The 13,945-nt window shown below is 72.9% G+C and overlaps 3 protein-coding genes across 5 annotated transcripts; all 3 read right to left on the bottom strand.

Moving 5' to 3' along the window:
* Positions 1-643: 643 nt before the first annotated feature.
* Positions 644-2,595, bottom strand: LOC134154115 (biglycan-like; the record flags this gene model as incomplete). Its single annotated transcript, XM_062600792.1, has 2 exons — positions 2,477-2,595; positions 644-945 (listed from the first exon to the last, which is right to left on the bottom strand). A coding segment is annotated over exon 2 (301 nt), but the record flags the coding sequence as incomplete, so codon positions are not given.
* Positions 2,596-4,383: 1,788 nt separating this feature from the next.
* LOC134154117 (protein bicaudal D homolog 2-like) lies at positions 4,384-8,894 on the bottom strand. 3 transcript variants are annotated; one of them, XM_062600796.1, is made up of 10 exons: positions 8,860-8,893; positions 7,970-8,082; positions 7,070-7,293; positions 6,768-6,980; positions 6,537-6,689; positions 6,120-6,446; positions 5,813-5,962; positions 5,269-5,420; positions 5,062-5,193; positions 4,384-4,553 (listed from the first exon to the last, which is right to left on the bottom strand). In XM_062600796.1, the coding sequence occupies exons 3-10, from the start codon at positions 7,274-7,276 to the stop codon at positions 4,508-4,510; spliced, it is 1,380 nt and encodes a 459-aa protein (XP_062456780.1). In that variant the 5' UTR covers positions 7,277-7,293; positions 7,970-8,082; positions 8,860-8,893; the 3' UTR covers positions 4,384-4,507. The 3 variants fall into 3 exon arrangements, with proteins under 3 accessions (XP_062456780.1, XP_062456779.1, XP_062456781.1); XM_062600795.1 differs by lacking the exon at positions 7,970-8,082 and having other exon boundaries at positions 8,860-8,894; XM_062600797.1 differs by lacking the exons at positions 6,120-6,446; positions 7,970-8,082 and having other exon boundaries at positions 8,860-8,894.
* Positions 8,895-9,783: 889 nt separating this feature from the next.
* LOC134154111 (red-sensitive opsin) lies at positions 9,784-13,575 on the bottom strand. The gene is made up of 6 exons (XM_062600790.1): positions 13,467-13,575; positions 13,062-13,358; positions 12,131-12,299; positions 11,882-12,047; positions 10,823-11,062; positions 9,784-10,095 (listed from the first exon to the last, which is right to left on the bottom strand). The coding sequence occupies exons 1-6, from the start codon at positions 13,573-13,575 to the stop codon at positions 9,982-9,984; spliced, it is 1,095 nt and encodes a 364-aa protein (XP_062456774.1). The 3' UTR covers positions 9,784-9,981.
* Between the last annotated feature and the right edge of the window lie 370 nt (positions 13,576-13,945).

Raw genomic sequence — 13,945 nt, 5'->3', positions numbered from 1 at the left:
GGGGGGGGGGACGGGACCCAGGCGTCCGGGCGCCGCAGGGCACCTGGGCCCCCCCCCCAACCCCCCTCCCCAGGGACCCAGGCATCCGGGGCCCGGCTCCTCCCCTGAGAGAGACCCCAGCGGCCCCTGTTCCCCAGCCCCAAAGGGCCCAGGCGTCCTAGCCCCCTACCCCAGGCCCTCAGGTCCTGAAGGACCCAGGTGTTCTGCCCCCTATCTATGGGTCCCCCCACCCCAAAGGGCCCAGGTGTCCTGCCCCCCGGGGTCCCCACACCCCGAAGGGCCCAGGCGTCCTGGCCCCCCGGGTCCCCACACCCTGAAGGGCCCAGGCGTCCTGCCACCCCACACCTGGAGGTCCCCACACCCCGAAGGGCCCAGGCGTCCTGGCCCCCCGGGTCCCCACACCCTGAAGGGCCCAGGCGTCCTGCCACCCCACACCTGGAGGTCCCCACACCCCGAAGGGCCCAGGCGTCCTGGTCCCCCGGGTCCCCACACCCCAAAAGGCCTGGGCATCCTGCCCCCCCTGGTCCCCACACCCCCAAGGGCCCAGGTGTTTTGTCCCCCCACCCAGAGATCCCCACACCCCATAGGGCCCAGGCGTCCTGCCCCACCCCCCGCAGGGGCCCAGGCGTCCGGGGGGGCTCACCCAGGTCGGAGCACTGCACCACGCGCAGGTGGCAGTGGCAGCCGAAGGGGCAGAGGCCGCCGTAGGGGGGCGGCTCGGCCTCGGCGTCGGGGGCGCCCGACGTGGGGAAGGCGCCCGAGGCCTCGTCGCCGTCGCCGCTGTCGTCGCCCGCCGCCGCCGCCTCCTGCTCGCCGGGCGCCTGCCGCGCCGCCCGCCCGCCGCCGCCGCCGCCCTCGTCCAGCGCGAAGTCCCAGAAGCCGCGTTGCTCGAAGGGCAGCGCCGCCGCGCCCAGCGCCAGCGCCAGCAGCACCAGCCCCGCCATCCTGCCGGCGCGGCACCGGGCTCGCGCGGGCGCCGGCCACGCGCCGAGGGAACGCCGCGCCTGGGGCCGCGCCGCCTCGCCCGGGGCCCCAGCGCTGCCGTTGTGCGAGGGTGGGTTGGTTGGGGGGGGGGGGGTGGACAGGGCACCCGGACGCCTGGGCCCTCTCCTGGCCGCAGGCAGGGTGTGGTGCCCGGCGGGCAGAGCGGGGGGACGTGTCCCGGACGCCTGGGTCCCCGCCGGGGGCAGCCCGGACACCCCGAGCGCGCGCGGCGGGGGTGGGCAGGGGGCCACGTTAGCAGGTTGGCGGCGGGGCGGTGGGGGGGGGATGGCGGAGGGGGGGGTTGGCTCCCCCCACCGGGCCCCCGCGGGGAAGCGGGGGGGAGGGGAGGTGGCGCCGCGGGCAGGGGCGAGCGGCCAGGCCGCGGGCACTCGGCCACGGGCCACGGCCTGGCACCGGCCGCCGGGCGGGGCTGCCCGGACGCCTGGGTCCCGGGGCCGGGGGAGGGGGGGGGAGGAAGGGGGGGGGCCCGGACGCCTGGGCTCTCCTGGCTGCGAGGGGGGGGCTGGCGGCCAAGGCGCCTTGGAGCGTCTGGGAGCGGGGGAAAATCCGACGAAGCGTTTCCGTCCCGCCGGCCCTGCCAAGGCGGGGGGGGGGAGCAGAGGGGAGGGGAGGGGGCCGGCGGGACGGGCCCAGGTGTCCGGGAGCCCCCCCCCCCCGCCCCCCCCCCCCCGCCAGGGAGCCCAGGCATCCAGGAGCCCCAAACACCGGGGAGCCCAGCACCGCCCCCCCCCCCGCCAGGGAGCCCAGGCGTCCGGGAGCCCCAAACACCGGGGAGCCCCCCCCCCCCTCTTACCAGGGAGCCCAGGCGTCCGGGAGCCCCAAACTCCGGGGAGCCCCCCCCCCCCCCCTTACCAGGGAGCCCAGGCGTCCGGGAGCCCTGAATCATCCCCCTGCCCCACACCAGGGAGCCCTGGCGTCCGGGAGACCCGAACTCCACTGGGGAGCCCCACACTGCCCCCCCCGCACTGGGGAGCCCCACACTGCCCCCCCCCCGCACTGGGGAGCCCCACACTGCCCCCCCCCCCACCAGGGAGCCCAGGCGTTCGGGAGCCCCGAATCATCCCCCTGCCCCACACCGGGGAGCCCAGGCGTCTGGGAGCCCCGAATCATCCCCCTGCCCCACACCGGGGAGCCCTGGGGTCCAGGAGCCCCAAACTCCACCGGGGAGCCCCACACCGTCCCCGCACTGGGGAGCCCCGGCGCCCCCCCATTCGCAGCCGGCGCGCGGAGGGGACCCAGGCGTCCTGACGCCGACTCGCCGCTCCCCCTCCCTCGCTGCCGGAGAGAGCCCAGGCGTCCGGGGACCTGCGCTCCCCCCAGGATGCTCCGGGAGGGAGAAGAGGGACCCAGGCGTCCGGGGAGGGGGGAGTTGGGGGGGGGGGGCGCGGAGCTGGACGGGATGGGGAGCGGGTGGGGGGGGGGGGGGCGCGGGGGGCCCAGGCGTCCGAGGGGCGCCCGGGCGGGCACCCACCTTGTCGGGGAGGCCGGGCTCTCGCTCCCGTCCCGTCGCCGCCTCGGGACTGAAGTGGCGGCGGGTGTGCGCGCGCGGGGCCCCCTCGCACGCTCGCGCCCCCTCCCTCGCACGCTCGCCCCCCCCCCTCGCGCGTGCACGGCCTCTCCCCCCCCCCCCCCCCCGTGCGCGCACACGCGCCCCCCACCTCCCCCCCCCCCAACCCCAACCCGGCGCCAGATGGTTCCTATCAGGCACCTGCCAAAAAAGCCAAATTTGAGCGCGAGGGCGGAAAACCGAAACGCCGGCCCAGGGCCGGGGAGGGGACCCAGGCGTCCCCCCGCCCCGCAGGGCCCTATAGCGCCCTATAGCGCCCTATAGCGCCCTATAGCGCCGCCTGCTCCCTCAGAGCGCTCCCTGCCCCGCGGCACCTCCTGCAGCAGCCCTACAGGTCCCCCTGCCCTATAGCACCTCTAGAGCTTCCCTGCGCCGCCTCTGCCCACGGCACCGCCTCTGCCCCACGGCGCCGCCCGTGCCCCACGGCACTCCCTATGGCGCTCCTATAACCCACCCGGCCCCCAGGTGTCCTTATAGGAACCCTATAGCGCGCCCGATCCGCAGCGCTTCCTCAGAGCCCGCAGCATCCCCGCAGAGCCCCTGCAACGGCCCCCCAGCGCCTCCCGCCCCACAGCATCTCCTGCCCCCACAGCACTCCTATAGCACCTCCACGACACCTCCCGTCACTATAGGACCCCTATAGCCTCCCGAACGGCACCTCCTGATCCATAGGGGCCCCACAGCATCTCCTGCCCCTAGAGAACCCCTACACACCCTTACAGCACCTTCTGCCCCATAGGAGCCCCGTAACACCCCCTGCCCCTGCAGGACCCCTGCAGCATCCCTATAGCACTTCCTACCCCTATAGGGTCCCTATAGCGCCCCCCCAGCACCCCCACACGCCGGCACCCCCCCCCCCCCGCCCAGGCAGGCTGTTTGCACAGCTGGGCGGCCTCGTGCCTTCCCCATCACGTCAGCCCCGTGCGGCGGGCCCAGGCGTCCGGGCACCGGCCCCGGCGTCTGGGCGCCCCCCCAGGGAGGGGGCGAGCGGGGGCTCCTGCCCTTGTCCCCGGCGTGTCCCTGGCATGTGCGAGCCATGTCCCCAGCGTGTGCCTCCTGTTCTCAGCATGCCCTTAGCGTGTGCAAGCCATGTTCCCAGCGTGTCCCTGGCATGTGCAAGCCGTGTTCCCAGCGTGTCTTGGGTCCCTGGCATGAGCTGTGTCCCCCAGGGACATGCATGTCCCCAGGCATGTGCAAGCCCTCGTATGTGCATGTCCTTGGCGTGTTCCTGGCACGCGCCAGTCACTTGTCCCAGCGTGTCTCGCATCCTTAGCGTGTTCTCGGCGTGTGAGCCGTGTGTCCCCGGCGCGTGCAGGCTGCACGTCCCCAGCACACGCGCCGGGTCTTTGGCATGTTCTCGGCGCATGAAGCGTGTCCTTGGCGTGTGCACGCTGGGGGAGGGAGGGGGCCCTGCCCTCCTCCCGGACACCTGGGGCCCCCAGGGGAAGACAACCCGAATGCCTGGGTCCCTTGGGGGGGGGGGGGCAGCAGGGTCCAGGGGAGACCACAACCCCTCCCCCTTCCCCAAAGGGACCCAGGCGTCCGGGCCCCTCTCACCTGGTTCCCATTAACGCCGCTTCGGAGCAGTTAATTCCCCGGTTACATCATTTTGGCCCCGAACCTCCCGGCATGGGGGAAACACCCGGACACCTGGGTCCCCTCCCGGAGCCGCCGCCGCCGGGCAGGGCGGCCTGCCAGGACGCCTGGGCTCCTTCCCGGTCAGGGAGGGGGGGGGGGGGGGCTGGGCCAGGAGCCCGGACGCCTGGGCCCCAGCCGCGCCAGGACCCCTCCTGAGCTGGGGCGGAGGGGAGGGAGGCGGAGGGGACCCAGGCGTCCGGGCAAGGGGAGGGAAGGAGGCAGGAGTGGTGCAGCAGGGGCCTTTATTGGGGTCCCAGTGAGACCAGTTGGGGGGGGGGGGCGGTGCTCCCAGTGCCCTCAGGCCAGTGGCCCGGAGGGGGCCAGGCCAGGCCCTGTGTCCCCCCTGCAAGGGAAGGGGCCGTGTTGGGGGGCAGCCAGGGTGTCCCCAATGCATGTTGCTTGTCCCACGTCCCCTGCCTGAGTCGCCCACGCGTGTGAGCTCGTGGCATCTCGTGTCCCCCGTGTCCTGCGTGATGCCATGTCCCTTCGTTCTCAGCCCGTGTCCCCCATGTTTGTCAACCCATAGTGTCCCCTGCCCCAGCTCATGGCATCTTGTGTCCCCCAAGACCTGTGTTATGCCCCAGCTCCCTGTTCGCAGCCCGTATCCCTCGTGTCAACCCGTGACGTCCTGCGTGCCCTGCCCTCACCCGCCACGTGTGTCGGGCCACGATGGCCCGTGTCCCCTACGTGTGTCAGCTTGTGCCATCCCACATCGTCCCCACGGCCTCAGCCCCCAGCCCCTTTGCTCTCCCCAGTCACCCCCTGGCCCTCTCCGCGCCCCCACCACCCCCAGCCCACTAATCCTGTGTAACCCCGTGCCCTCCCCCGCCATCCGTCGCGTGTCGCCGTACCGGAGGCGCCGTGCGAGGCCCCGCTGCTGGCGCAGCGCCTGGCGCAGCAGGGCCCCCAGCGCCCGCTTCTCCGCGCACGCCTCCGCCAGGCGCCGCTCCGCCTCGGCCGCCCGGGCGCCCGCCTCCTCGCACCTGCGCCGCACACGCGTTAGGGCGCGTCGGGGGCCCGGGGCAGGGGACGCGCGCCCGCCCTTCCCGCCCGCTCACCTGGCGTCCAGCGCGGCACGGCGGGCGGCGAGCCCGGCCGCCTCCTCCCGCAGCCCCGCCAGCTCCTGGCGCAGCTCCCGCAGCGCCGCCGCCGCTGCCGCCTGCTGCCCCGCCAGGCAGCCCCGCAGCTGGCACAGCGCCGTCCCCGCCGCCTGCCGGCGCGCGACGCCCGTGGGACGCGGAGCGGGGGGTAAGGGGGCGGCACTGGGGGGGGGGGAGCGCAGCAGAGGGGGGCAGAGGCAACAGAGGGAGGGCACAGACGCGGGGACCCACATCACCCCCAGCCCCACCGATCCACCCCCACCCCACCCCAGGGGCGATTGATAGGGGGCAGCAGCCAGCCCTGCCGTCCCCCTAGCCCCACCTCGGGATGATTGACAGGGCCTTACCCCCCCCAAACTGGTAAGCCCCACCCACCGAATGATTGGCATGGCCTTGGCCCCACCCCCTGCAGGGCTGGCCCCGCCCAGAAAGGGGACATGACCCCGCCCAGGGGAGGGGGGGCATGAGGCTCTGCCCCCCCCACCCCTCCCCTCAGACCCACCTGCCTGCTGGCCCCCAGGGCAGCGCGGAGGGCGGCCACCTCCCGGGTCAGCGCCCGGTGGGCGGGGTCGCGGCAGGGGGCGGGGCCGGCCTCCAGGGCCCGCCGGGCCTCGGCCAGCTCCTCCCGGGCCCCTGCGGCCTCCTGCTCCGCCTGCGGGAGAGCGAAGGATGGAGGGGCGGCATGGGGACACCTGGGTCCCCCTGCACACCCGCACCCACCCCGCCGAGCTCCGCCCCCTCCCACAGCGGCTCTGCCCCCCCCGCTGGGGGAGGGGGTCACACCCTACCGCAGCAGCCCCCGCCCTGACCTGGAGGAGCTGCTCCCGCAGCCGGCGGATCTCAGAGAGGCTCATCTCGCTGAAGAGATCCGCAACGAGGCCGGGCGCGGGGCCGGGGGAGCCGCAGGGCGGCGGGGCAGCGGCGGCACCGCCGTCACCCTCCCCGTCAGGGTCCCCCAGGCCAGCGGCCGCCTGCTCCCGGCGCCGCTCGCGCTCAGCCGCCAGCGCCCCCAGGGCCTCCTCGAGGCGTCGTTCCGCCTGCGCCCGGAGCTGCTCCTGCTCGGCCAGCTGGGCCCCGGCCTGCGCCAGCTCCTCTGCCCACTGCTGGCCCTCTTGCCGCAGCACCTCCAGCTCTGCCTGACGCAGCAACCAGCAACAGGCTCCTCACCTGACCTGGACGTTGGGATTCTCCCCACGCAGGCGCCGGTCTCTCCTCACGGGACCTACCTGGTCGCTCCTGAGCAGGGAGACCTGCTTCTGGAGGGAGGCAATCTCCTCCTCCAGGTCGCGGTGCTCCTGCTGGTTCTGGGGCTCCGCTTCCCGGCGCTGCTGCAGCGCATCCCGGAGCTGGGCACGCTCCCTTGACAGCGCTTGGCACTCCTGGGTGAGGAGAAGGGACCTCAGCACCTGCAGGGTAGCCCTAATCCTCCCCACACCATCCCCGTGACCTCCCCTCACCTGCCGCAAGTCCTGTAAGGTCACAGCCAAGCGCTCGTTGTCCACCTGGGCATCACGGAGCTGGCACTGGAGCTGCCGCAGGTCCCCCCGCTGCTCCTCCAGGCGGGCACCCAGCTGGGCCTCTTTGGCAGCAGCCTCCTGCACCAGGGCCTCCTCCCGGCTCTCACTGGCAGCCACTGCCCACCTCTGGCTGCTCTGCGCTTCTGCCAGGGCCTGTGTGGGGAGACGGAAGTATGAAAAAGGGGCACGAGGCCACTGTTGTAGTGGCCATCCCCTTTCCCCTGAAGGACGGGCCCCGGTACCTCAGTGGCAAAGGCCAGCTCTGTGCGCAAGGCCTCCAGCTGCCCTTCGAGATCCCTGCAGCGCTGACGGAGCTCGCCGTTCTGCTCCAGCAGAGCCAGCCCGCAGCGGGCCGCCTGCTTCTGGGCCCGCACGGCCTCCTGCAGCTCTGCTGACAGCCGCAGCACCTCGGCACGCAGCCCGCCGCTCTCCTCCTCCTCTGCTGCCATGGTGGGGGGGGGGGTCCCTTGGGGGTGAGGGGGCCCAGAGACTGTGAGAGGAGCAGCACTGCCCCAGGCAGAGAACTGCCGCCTCCCTGAGGTAAATTAGCGCCCTCAAGGTGGCCCCGTGACTCCCACACAGAGACAAGTGAGGAAACCGCCGCCCTGAGGAGACTGGGGCGGGAGGGGGGAAGGGAGCATCGCCCCCTCCCCCGCCGCGCCCCGCCAATCACAGCGCGGCGACGGAGCACGTGACCGCCCCCCTTCCCGCCGAAAACGGCCCGCCGCGCAGCGCTCCCGCCCAATCTCCGCCAATCAGCGCGCGACGGCAGGCGCGTGCGCACCCGCCCGGCCAATCGCTGCGCAGCACGCGCCGCTCGCCTCCACCCCGCCCCCCCCTCCCCTCTGCGTCACGCACGCGCGCGGCCGGGTCGCGGCTGAAAGCGGCGCGGCGTCCCGAGCGCAGCAGCCGCCCGCCATGGCCGCTCCTCTCCGGCGATCGGAGCACGTGAGCGCCCCTTCCCGGCGACGCCGGCCCAGCACGGGAGCCGCCCCCCTCCCTCCCCCGCGTTATCCGCTGGCGGGGTGGCGGCAGCTTCCCGACGCGAAAAACGGCTCGGTGCGTGCTACCCTCCCCCCAGCCCAGCAGCGCGGCGCATGCGCGACAGGCCGCGGGGGGGGGGGGGGGGGGATTCTTCCCACCTAAAACTGCAGCTGGGCACACGCCACTCGTGGTCTTTCGCACCAATCACAGCGCAGCGCACCACGTGGGAGCCGCTTCCCGTCGAAAATAACGGCTCGGCACGAGCCCTCCTCTGCCAATCACAGCGCGGCACGAGGACGCCACCAATCAGAGCGCGGTGCACACGCCACGGGGCACGTGGGAGCCACTTTCCCGCCCAAAATAACGGGTGGGCGCGAGCCACTCCCGCCCTTTTTCACCAATCACAGCGCAGCGTGCGTCCCCCCCTCCCCAGCAACCAATCAGAGCAAGGTGCTCGCGCCACAGACCACGTGGGAGCCCCTTCTCGTCGAAAATAACGGCTGGGCACGCGCGCCCCGCCCCTCTCCGCCAATCAGAGCGGAGCGCACACGCCATGGGGCACGAGGCTGCCCCCTTCCCGCCCCATAACAGCCGGCTCAGTTCGCGCGCAACACCTGCTTCTCTCCACCAATCAGAGCACAGCAAGCGCACCACGTGACTGGCTCTTCCCGCCCAAAATAACGGTTCGGCGCGCGCTCTTCCGCCCCCCTCCCCCACACACACACACTCTGCAGCACTCGGCGCACGCGCGAGGCATCACGTGACCGCCCCTTCCCGCCGAAACCGGCGCGCGCCCCCTGCCCCTTTCTCCGCCAATCAGAGCGCAGCGCGCGCGCCCCCACCCGCCCGCGGGGGCGGGGCCGCCCCTTCCCTGCTCCGCCTGCGTGCGCCCCGCGCGCCCGCGGGAAAGGCGTGGCCAGCCCCGACCCCCCCCCCACCACCAGCGCCAGGAGCCGGCTCGGTGCCGGCTCCCGCCTCCTCCTCCTCCTCTTCCCGGGGGAGCCCCCCCCTCCCCGCCCGGCAGCCTCCCGCCCCCGTCGGGCTCTACCTGCACGCGCCGCTCCCCCCCGCCCTGCCCCTGCCGCCGTTCGAAAAGCCTAACGGAAACCAGAAGCCCCGCCCTCCCGTTCGCGGTCGGCGCGCCGCGCGCTGATTGGCCGCCGCCACCGCCCGGCTTCCTCTGATTGGCCGTCCTGCGCTCCCGTCCCTCCCCACGCCCCGCTCTCCCGCCTCCGCTGCCGATGCGGAAGCGGAAAGCCGCCGGCCCCGCCCTCCCTGGTGACGCAGCGCCTCGTGATTGGAGGAGGCGGAGCTGCCCCCGCCCCCACCCACACTCTCTTCCCATTGGCCGCCGCCGCCTGTTTTCCTCCGAACCCGTCGAGGCGCGAGCCTCGCCGCCGGCACGCGCCGCGGCCGGGGGGCGGGGACAACGCGGATGGACGGCCGCCTCGACCAATAGCAGCGCTCCCTGCCAGAAGTGCGCCTCCTCATTGGCTGGGAACAAGAAAGGGGGGGAAGAGCCCACTTCCCCCAGGCCAAGGGGGGGGTCGCTCTCTCCCCTCTAGCCTCTGTGCCCCGGGGGGTCATGGGAAGGAGCCGCAGTTAGCATGAGCCCCAGAGGCTCATGGGAAGGGGTCCTGCCATGGCCGCCCCCTTGGTGTGAGCCCCAGAGGCTCCTGGGAAAGGAGCCCTGGTCCCGTGTCCTGGCCCCAGGGGCTCATGGGAAGGGGTCTTGCCATGGCCGCCCCCTCGGCGCGGGCCCCGGGGGCTCATGGGAAGGGCTCCCCGCCATGGCCGCCCTCTCGGCGCGGGCCCCGGGGGCTCATGGGAAGGGCTCCCCGCCATGGCCGCCCCCTCGGTGCGGGCCCCGGAGGCTCATGGGAAGGGCCCGGCGCGGAGCAGGGAGCCAGGCGGCACGTACAGAAGTTACAAACCTTTATTCACTATGGCGCCCGCGGGGGGGGGGGGGGAGATACATTTATCTTTTTTTTTTTTTTCCTTTTTTCCCTGTTTTTTCTCCCGGTTTCGGCCGCGCTGGCTACGGGGGCGGCGGCGCCGGCCCTGGGCGGGGGTATGTACAGCGGGGAGGGGGTGCGGGGCAGGGTGTCCCCCCCCCCCGGCCCATGCTTTACGAAAGCAATGGGGGAGGGGGGCGCGGGGCGGGCGGCCCCTACGCCGGCGACACGGAGGAGTTGGAGACGGACGAGACCTCGGTGCGGGAGGTGGAGACCTCGGAGCCGTCGTCCACCTTCTTCCCAAAGAGTTGCAATATGCAGTTTCGGAACTGGGGGACGGGGGGGGGACAAGAGGGGTCAGTGGGGGGCATCATGGTCCCGTGTCCCATGTCCTGGTCCCATGTCCTATGTCCCAGCTCCATGTCCTGCGTCCCAGCCCCGTATCCCACGTCCTAGCACTACGTCCCATGTCTAACCCCGTGTCCCAGCCCCATGTCCCATATCCCATCCCAGTGTCCCGTGTCTCAGCTCCATGTCCCATGTCCTAGCTCCGTGTCCCATGTCCTAGTTCCATGTCCCATGTCTAGCCCCGTCTCACAGCCCCATGTCCCATGTCCCAGCCCCATGTCCCATGTCCTAGCTCCGTGTCCCATTTCCTAGCTCAGTGTCCCATGTCTAACCCTGTGTCCCAACCCCGTGTTCCATTTCCTAGCTCCATGTCCCATGTCTAACCCCATGTCCCAGCCCCATGTCCCATGTCCTAGCTCCGTGTCCCATGTCCTAGCTCCGTGTCCCATTTCCTAGCTCCGTGTCCCATGCCTAACCCCATGTCCCAGCCCCATGTCCTATATTGCATCACGGTGTCCCATGTCTCAGCTGCACGCCCCACGTCCCAGCTCCGTGTCCCACGTCCCAGCCTCATGTCCCACGTCCTGGCCCCGAGTCCCCAGCCCCGTGTCCCATGTCCCGGTCCCGCGTCCCAGCCCCATGGCCGCCAGCCCGGCCCTGCGCCCCGCCTGCCGGCCCCGTGGCCCGGCCCGGCGAGCTGGCACCCACCTGCCTGTTCATGAAGACGTAGATGATGGGGTTGTAGATGGTGGCGCTCTTGGCGAAGTAGGCAGGCAGGGCGGCCGCCAGCGGGTGGAAGGCGTAGCCGGGGTTGGCGGCGGCGAAGCAGGCGAAGAAGGTGTAGGGGCCCCAGCAGAAGCAGTAGGCCAGGATCATCACCACCACCATGCGCGACACCTCTTTCTCCGCCTTCTGCGTCGACTCCGACTCCTTTTGCTGCGCTGCCACCTGTGGGGGCACCAAGGGGGCGTCAGGGGGGCGGCTGTGGGGGCAGCTGGGCTCTCTGGGGGTCGGGGGGGGGCTATGAGGTAGAGCTGGGCTCTCCGTGGGGTCTTGCGAGGCATCCAAGGGGGTCTATGGGGTGGATCTGGGCTCCCCGTGGGTCTCAGGGAGGCTTGAGGGGGGTCTATGGGGTGGAGCTGGGCTCCCTGTGGGTCTCAGGGAGGCTTGAGGGGGGTCTGTGGGGTGGAGCTGGGCTCCCCATGGGTCTCAGGGAGGTTTGAGGGGGTCTGTGGGGTGGATCTGGGCTCCCCGTGGGTCTCAGGGAGGTTTGAGGGGGTCTGTGGGGTGGAGCTGGGCTCCCTGTGGGTCTCAGGGAGGCTTGAGGGGGGTCTGTGGGGTGGAGCTGGGCTCCCTGTGGGTCCCCAGCCCCACAGAGTGCTCATCTACGGGGTGATCTGTGCTCCTGTGGGTCCCCGGCCCCACGGGGCGCTCATCTATGGGGTGATCTGTGCTCCCTGTGGGTCCCCGGCCCCACGGGGCGCTCATCTATGGGGTGATCTGTGCTCCTGTGGGTCCCCGGCCCCACGGGACACTCATCTATGGGGTGATCTGTGCTCCCTGTGGGTCCCCGGCCCCACGGAGCGCTCATCTACGGGGTGATGCGTGCTCCACGCGTGTCCGCAGCCCCCCGGGGCAGGCCCCTCTGGGGCGAGCGGCGCTCCCCGCGGGCCGCCAGCCCCGCACCCCCCACCCCCCCCCGGGGGGCAGCCATCCGTGGGGCTGCCCGGCGGCCCCGCGCCGTGGGGCAGGGCAGGGCCCGCTCACCGCCCGGATGGCCAGCCAGACTTGGAGGTAGCAGAGGACGATGATGGCGAGGGGGAAGAAGCAGCAGGTCACCATGAGCACCACCATGTAGGACTGCACGCCGGGGTCCGAGCTGCCGCTGAAGACGTCGGGCCCGCAGGACGTCTTCAGCCCGTGGGGCCAGTACCTGCCGGGGGGGGGGGGGCGGTGAGGGCCGCCGTGGGGCCGCCGTGGGGCCGCCCCCCGCGCCGCCGCCGCCGCCGGCCCCACCTGCTCCAGCCGAAGATGGGCGGCGCGGTCCAGGCGCAGGACCAGACCCAGGAGAAGAGGATCCCGGCCACCGCCAGCTTCCCGTCGAACTTGATGTTCCCGAAGGGTTTGCAGACCACGAACCACCGCTCCCAGGAGATGATGGCCAGCGACCACAGCGCCGTGATGCCTGGGGGGCGCCGGCGCCGCCGTGGGTCAGCGGCCCCACGGCGCCCGGCCCCGCGGCCCCACGGCGCCCGGCCCCCCCCCCCCCCCGGCTCGCCCGTGCCTCCGGCGGGGTCTCGCGGCCCGCCTGTGGCTCCGGCTTGTGGCTCGCGGCTTCCCCGGCCCTGCCCCACGGCTCGGCCCCATGGCGCTCGGCCCCACGGCACTCAGCCCCACGGCGCTCGGCCCCCAGCCTCACAGCTCTCTGCCCCCCTCCCTGTCCCCCTCCCTTCCCCACTTCTCTGCCCCATGGCTCTCAGCGCCTCTCATCCCAGCCTCATGGCTCTCTGCCCCATAGCTCAGCCCCCCCCCCCCCGCCTTACGATGCTGCTCAGCCCCACAGCTCAGCTCCCCATCTCTGCCCCACGGGAGCTTTCACCTCCCACCACCCCTCCAGCCCTGTCCCACAGCCCTGAGCCCCACAGCCCTGCCCCACGGCTCTGACCCCCCTCAAGCCCTGCCCCATGGCTCTGAGCCCCACGGCCCTGCCGCACGGCTCTGAGCCCCCTCCAGCCCTGCCCCACAGCTCTGAGCCCCACGGCCCTGCCGCACGGCTCTGAGCCCCCTCCAGCCCTGCCCCATGGCTCTGAGCCCTGCAGCCCTGCCCCACAGCTCTGAGCCCCACGGCCCTGCCCCACGGCTCTGAGCCCCCTCCAGCCCTGCCCCACGGCTCTGAGCCCCACGGCCCTGCCCCACGGCTGCGAGCCCCCCCCGCCGGGCGCCTCACCGCAGGCGGACACGGTGTAGCCCTCGATGACGCAGAGCGGGTGGCCCAGGATGAAGTAGCCCGAGATCTGGTTGATGACGCTGATGGTGCTGGCGATGACGGTCTCGCCCAGGTCGGCCACCGCCAGGTTCACCAGGATCCAGTTGAGCGGGTGCCGCAGCTTCTTGAACTTCCAGGTGGCCACGAGCACCAGCCCGTTGGTGAACACCGAGGCCACCACCACGAAGATCATCCACAGCGAGGTCAGGTTGTACACCCAGCGCGGCGCGATGTGGTAGTTGGGGCCCTCGAAGGGACCTGGGGGGGCGGCGGCGCTCAGCACCCGCCGCCGTGGGGCTCGGCGCCCGCCGCCCCGCGCCGCCTCGGCCCCCCGCGCCGCCTCGGCCCCCCGCGCCGCCGACTCACCCCGCGTGTTGTTGCTGTTGGTGTAGGTGAAGACGCTGTCGCGCGTGGTGTCCTCGTCGTCGTGCCGCCGGCGGGCGGCGAACACCGCCGCCTCCCAGGCCTGCGTCATGGTGCCCGTGCGGGCGGGCGAGCGTGGGGGGCGGCCGGCCCCCGGGCGCCGCACCACCGCCGGCCTCGTCCGCCGCGCCGCCGCCGGCCTCGGGGGCGACCGCGGGCTCTCGCGCGCCGGGCTCTGCCGCCCGCCGCCCGCGCCCCGCGTTTTATACCCACCCCCCCGGGATTAGCCCGGTGCCCCCGATCTCCCCAAAGCCCCCCTGATCCCTTAATTGGGCTCCGGCCCCGGCCCGGCGTCACCCGCCCGCTTTGCCGAGCACCTGGGGTGAGCGCTGATTGGGATTGACGCGGGCGGATAATCCCCCCCCCCAACCCCGTCACCCGCAATTTCCTAAGAGCTCGTTTCCCTAACGAGGCTGGAGGGT

Source organism: Rhea pennata (genome assembly GCF_028389875.1).
Source record: "Rhea pennata isolate bPtePen1 chromosome 35 unlocalized genomic scaffold, bPtePen1.pri SUPER_35_unloc_1, whole genome shotgun sequence".
Classification (NCBI taxonomy): Eukaryota; Metazoa; Chordata; class Aves; order Rheiformes; family Rheidae; genus Rhea; species Rhea pennata.
Note: the sequence above shows the minus strand (reverse complement) of the source record. Positions and strands in the feature narration are given on the sequence as shown.

Bases quoted from the DNA above. Each gene is read 5' to 3' on its own strand.
- LOC134154111 (XM_062600790.1), bottom strand. From the start codon at position 13,575: ATGACGCAGGCCTGGGAGGCGGCGGTGTTCGCCGCCCGCCGGCGGCAC. The intron at 12,048-12,130 runs GTGGGGCCGGCG...CCCCCCCGGCAG, and splicing joins CCCATCTTCGGCTGGAGCAG to GTACTGGCCCCACGGGCTGA. The intron at 11,063-11,881 runs GTGAGCGGGCCC...GTGCCCCCACAG, and splicing joins TCTGGCTGGCCATCCGGGCG to GTGGCAGCGCAGCAAAAGGA.
- LOC134154117 (XM_062600795.1), bottom strand. From the start codon at position 7,276: ATGGCAGCAGAGGAGGAGGAGAGCGGCGGGCTGCGTGCCGAGGTGCTG. The intron at 6,981-7,069 runs GTACCGGGGCCC...CTCCCCACACAG, and splicing joins AGCTGGCCTTTGCCACTGAG to GCCCTGGCAGAAGCGCAGAG. The intron at 6,690-6,767 runs GTGAGGGGAGGT...CTCCTCACCCAG, and splicing joins CCTTACAGGACTTGCGGCAG to GAGTGCCAAGCGCTGTCAAG.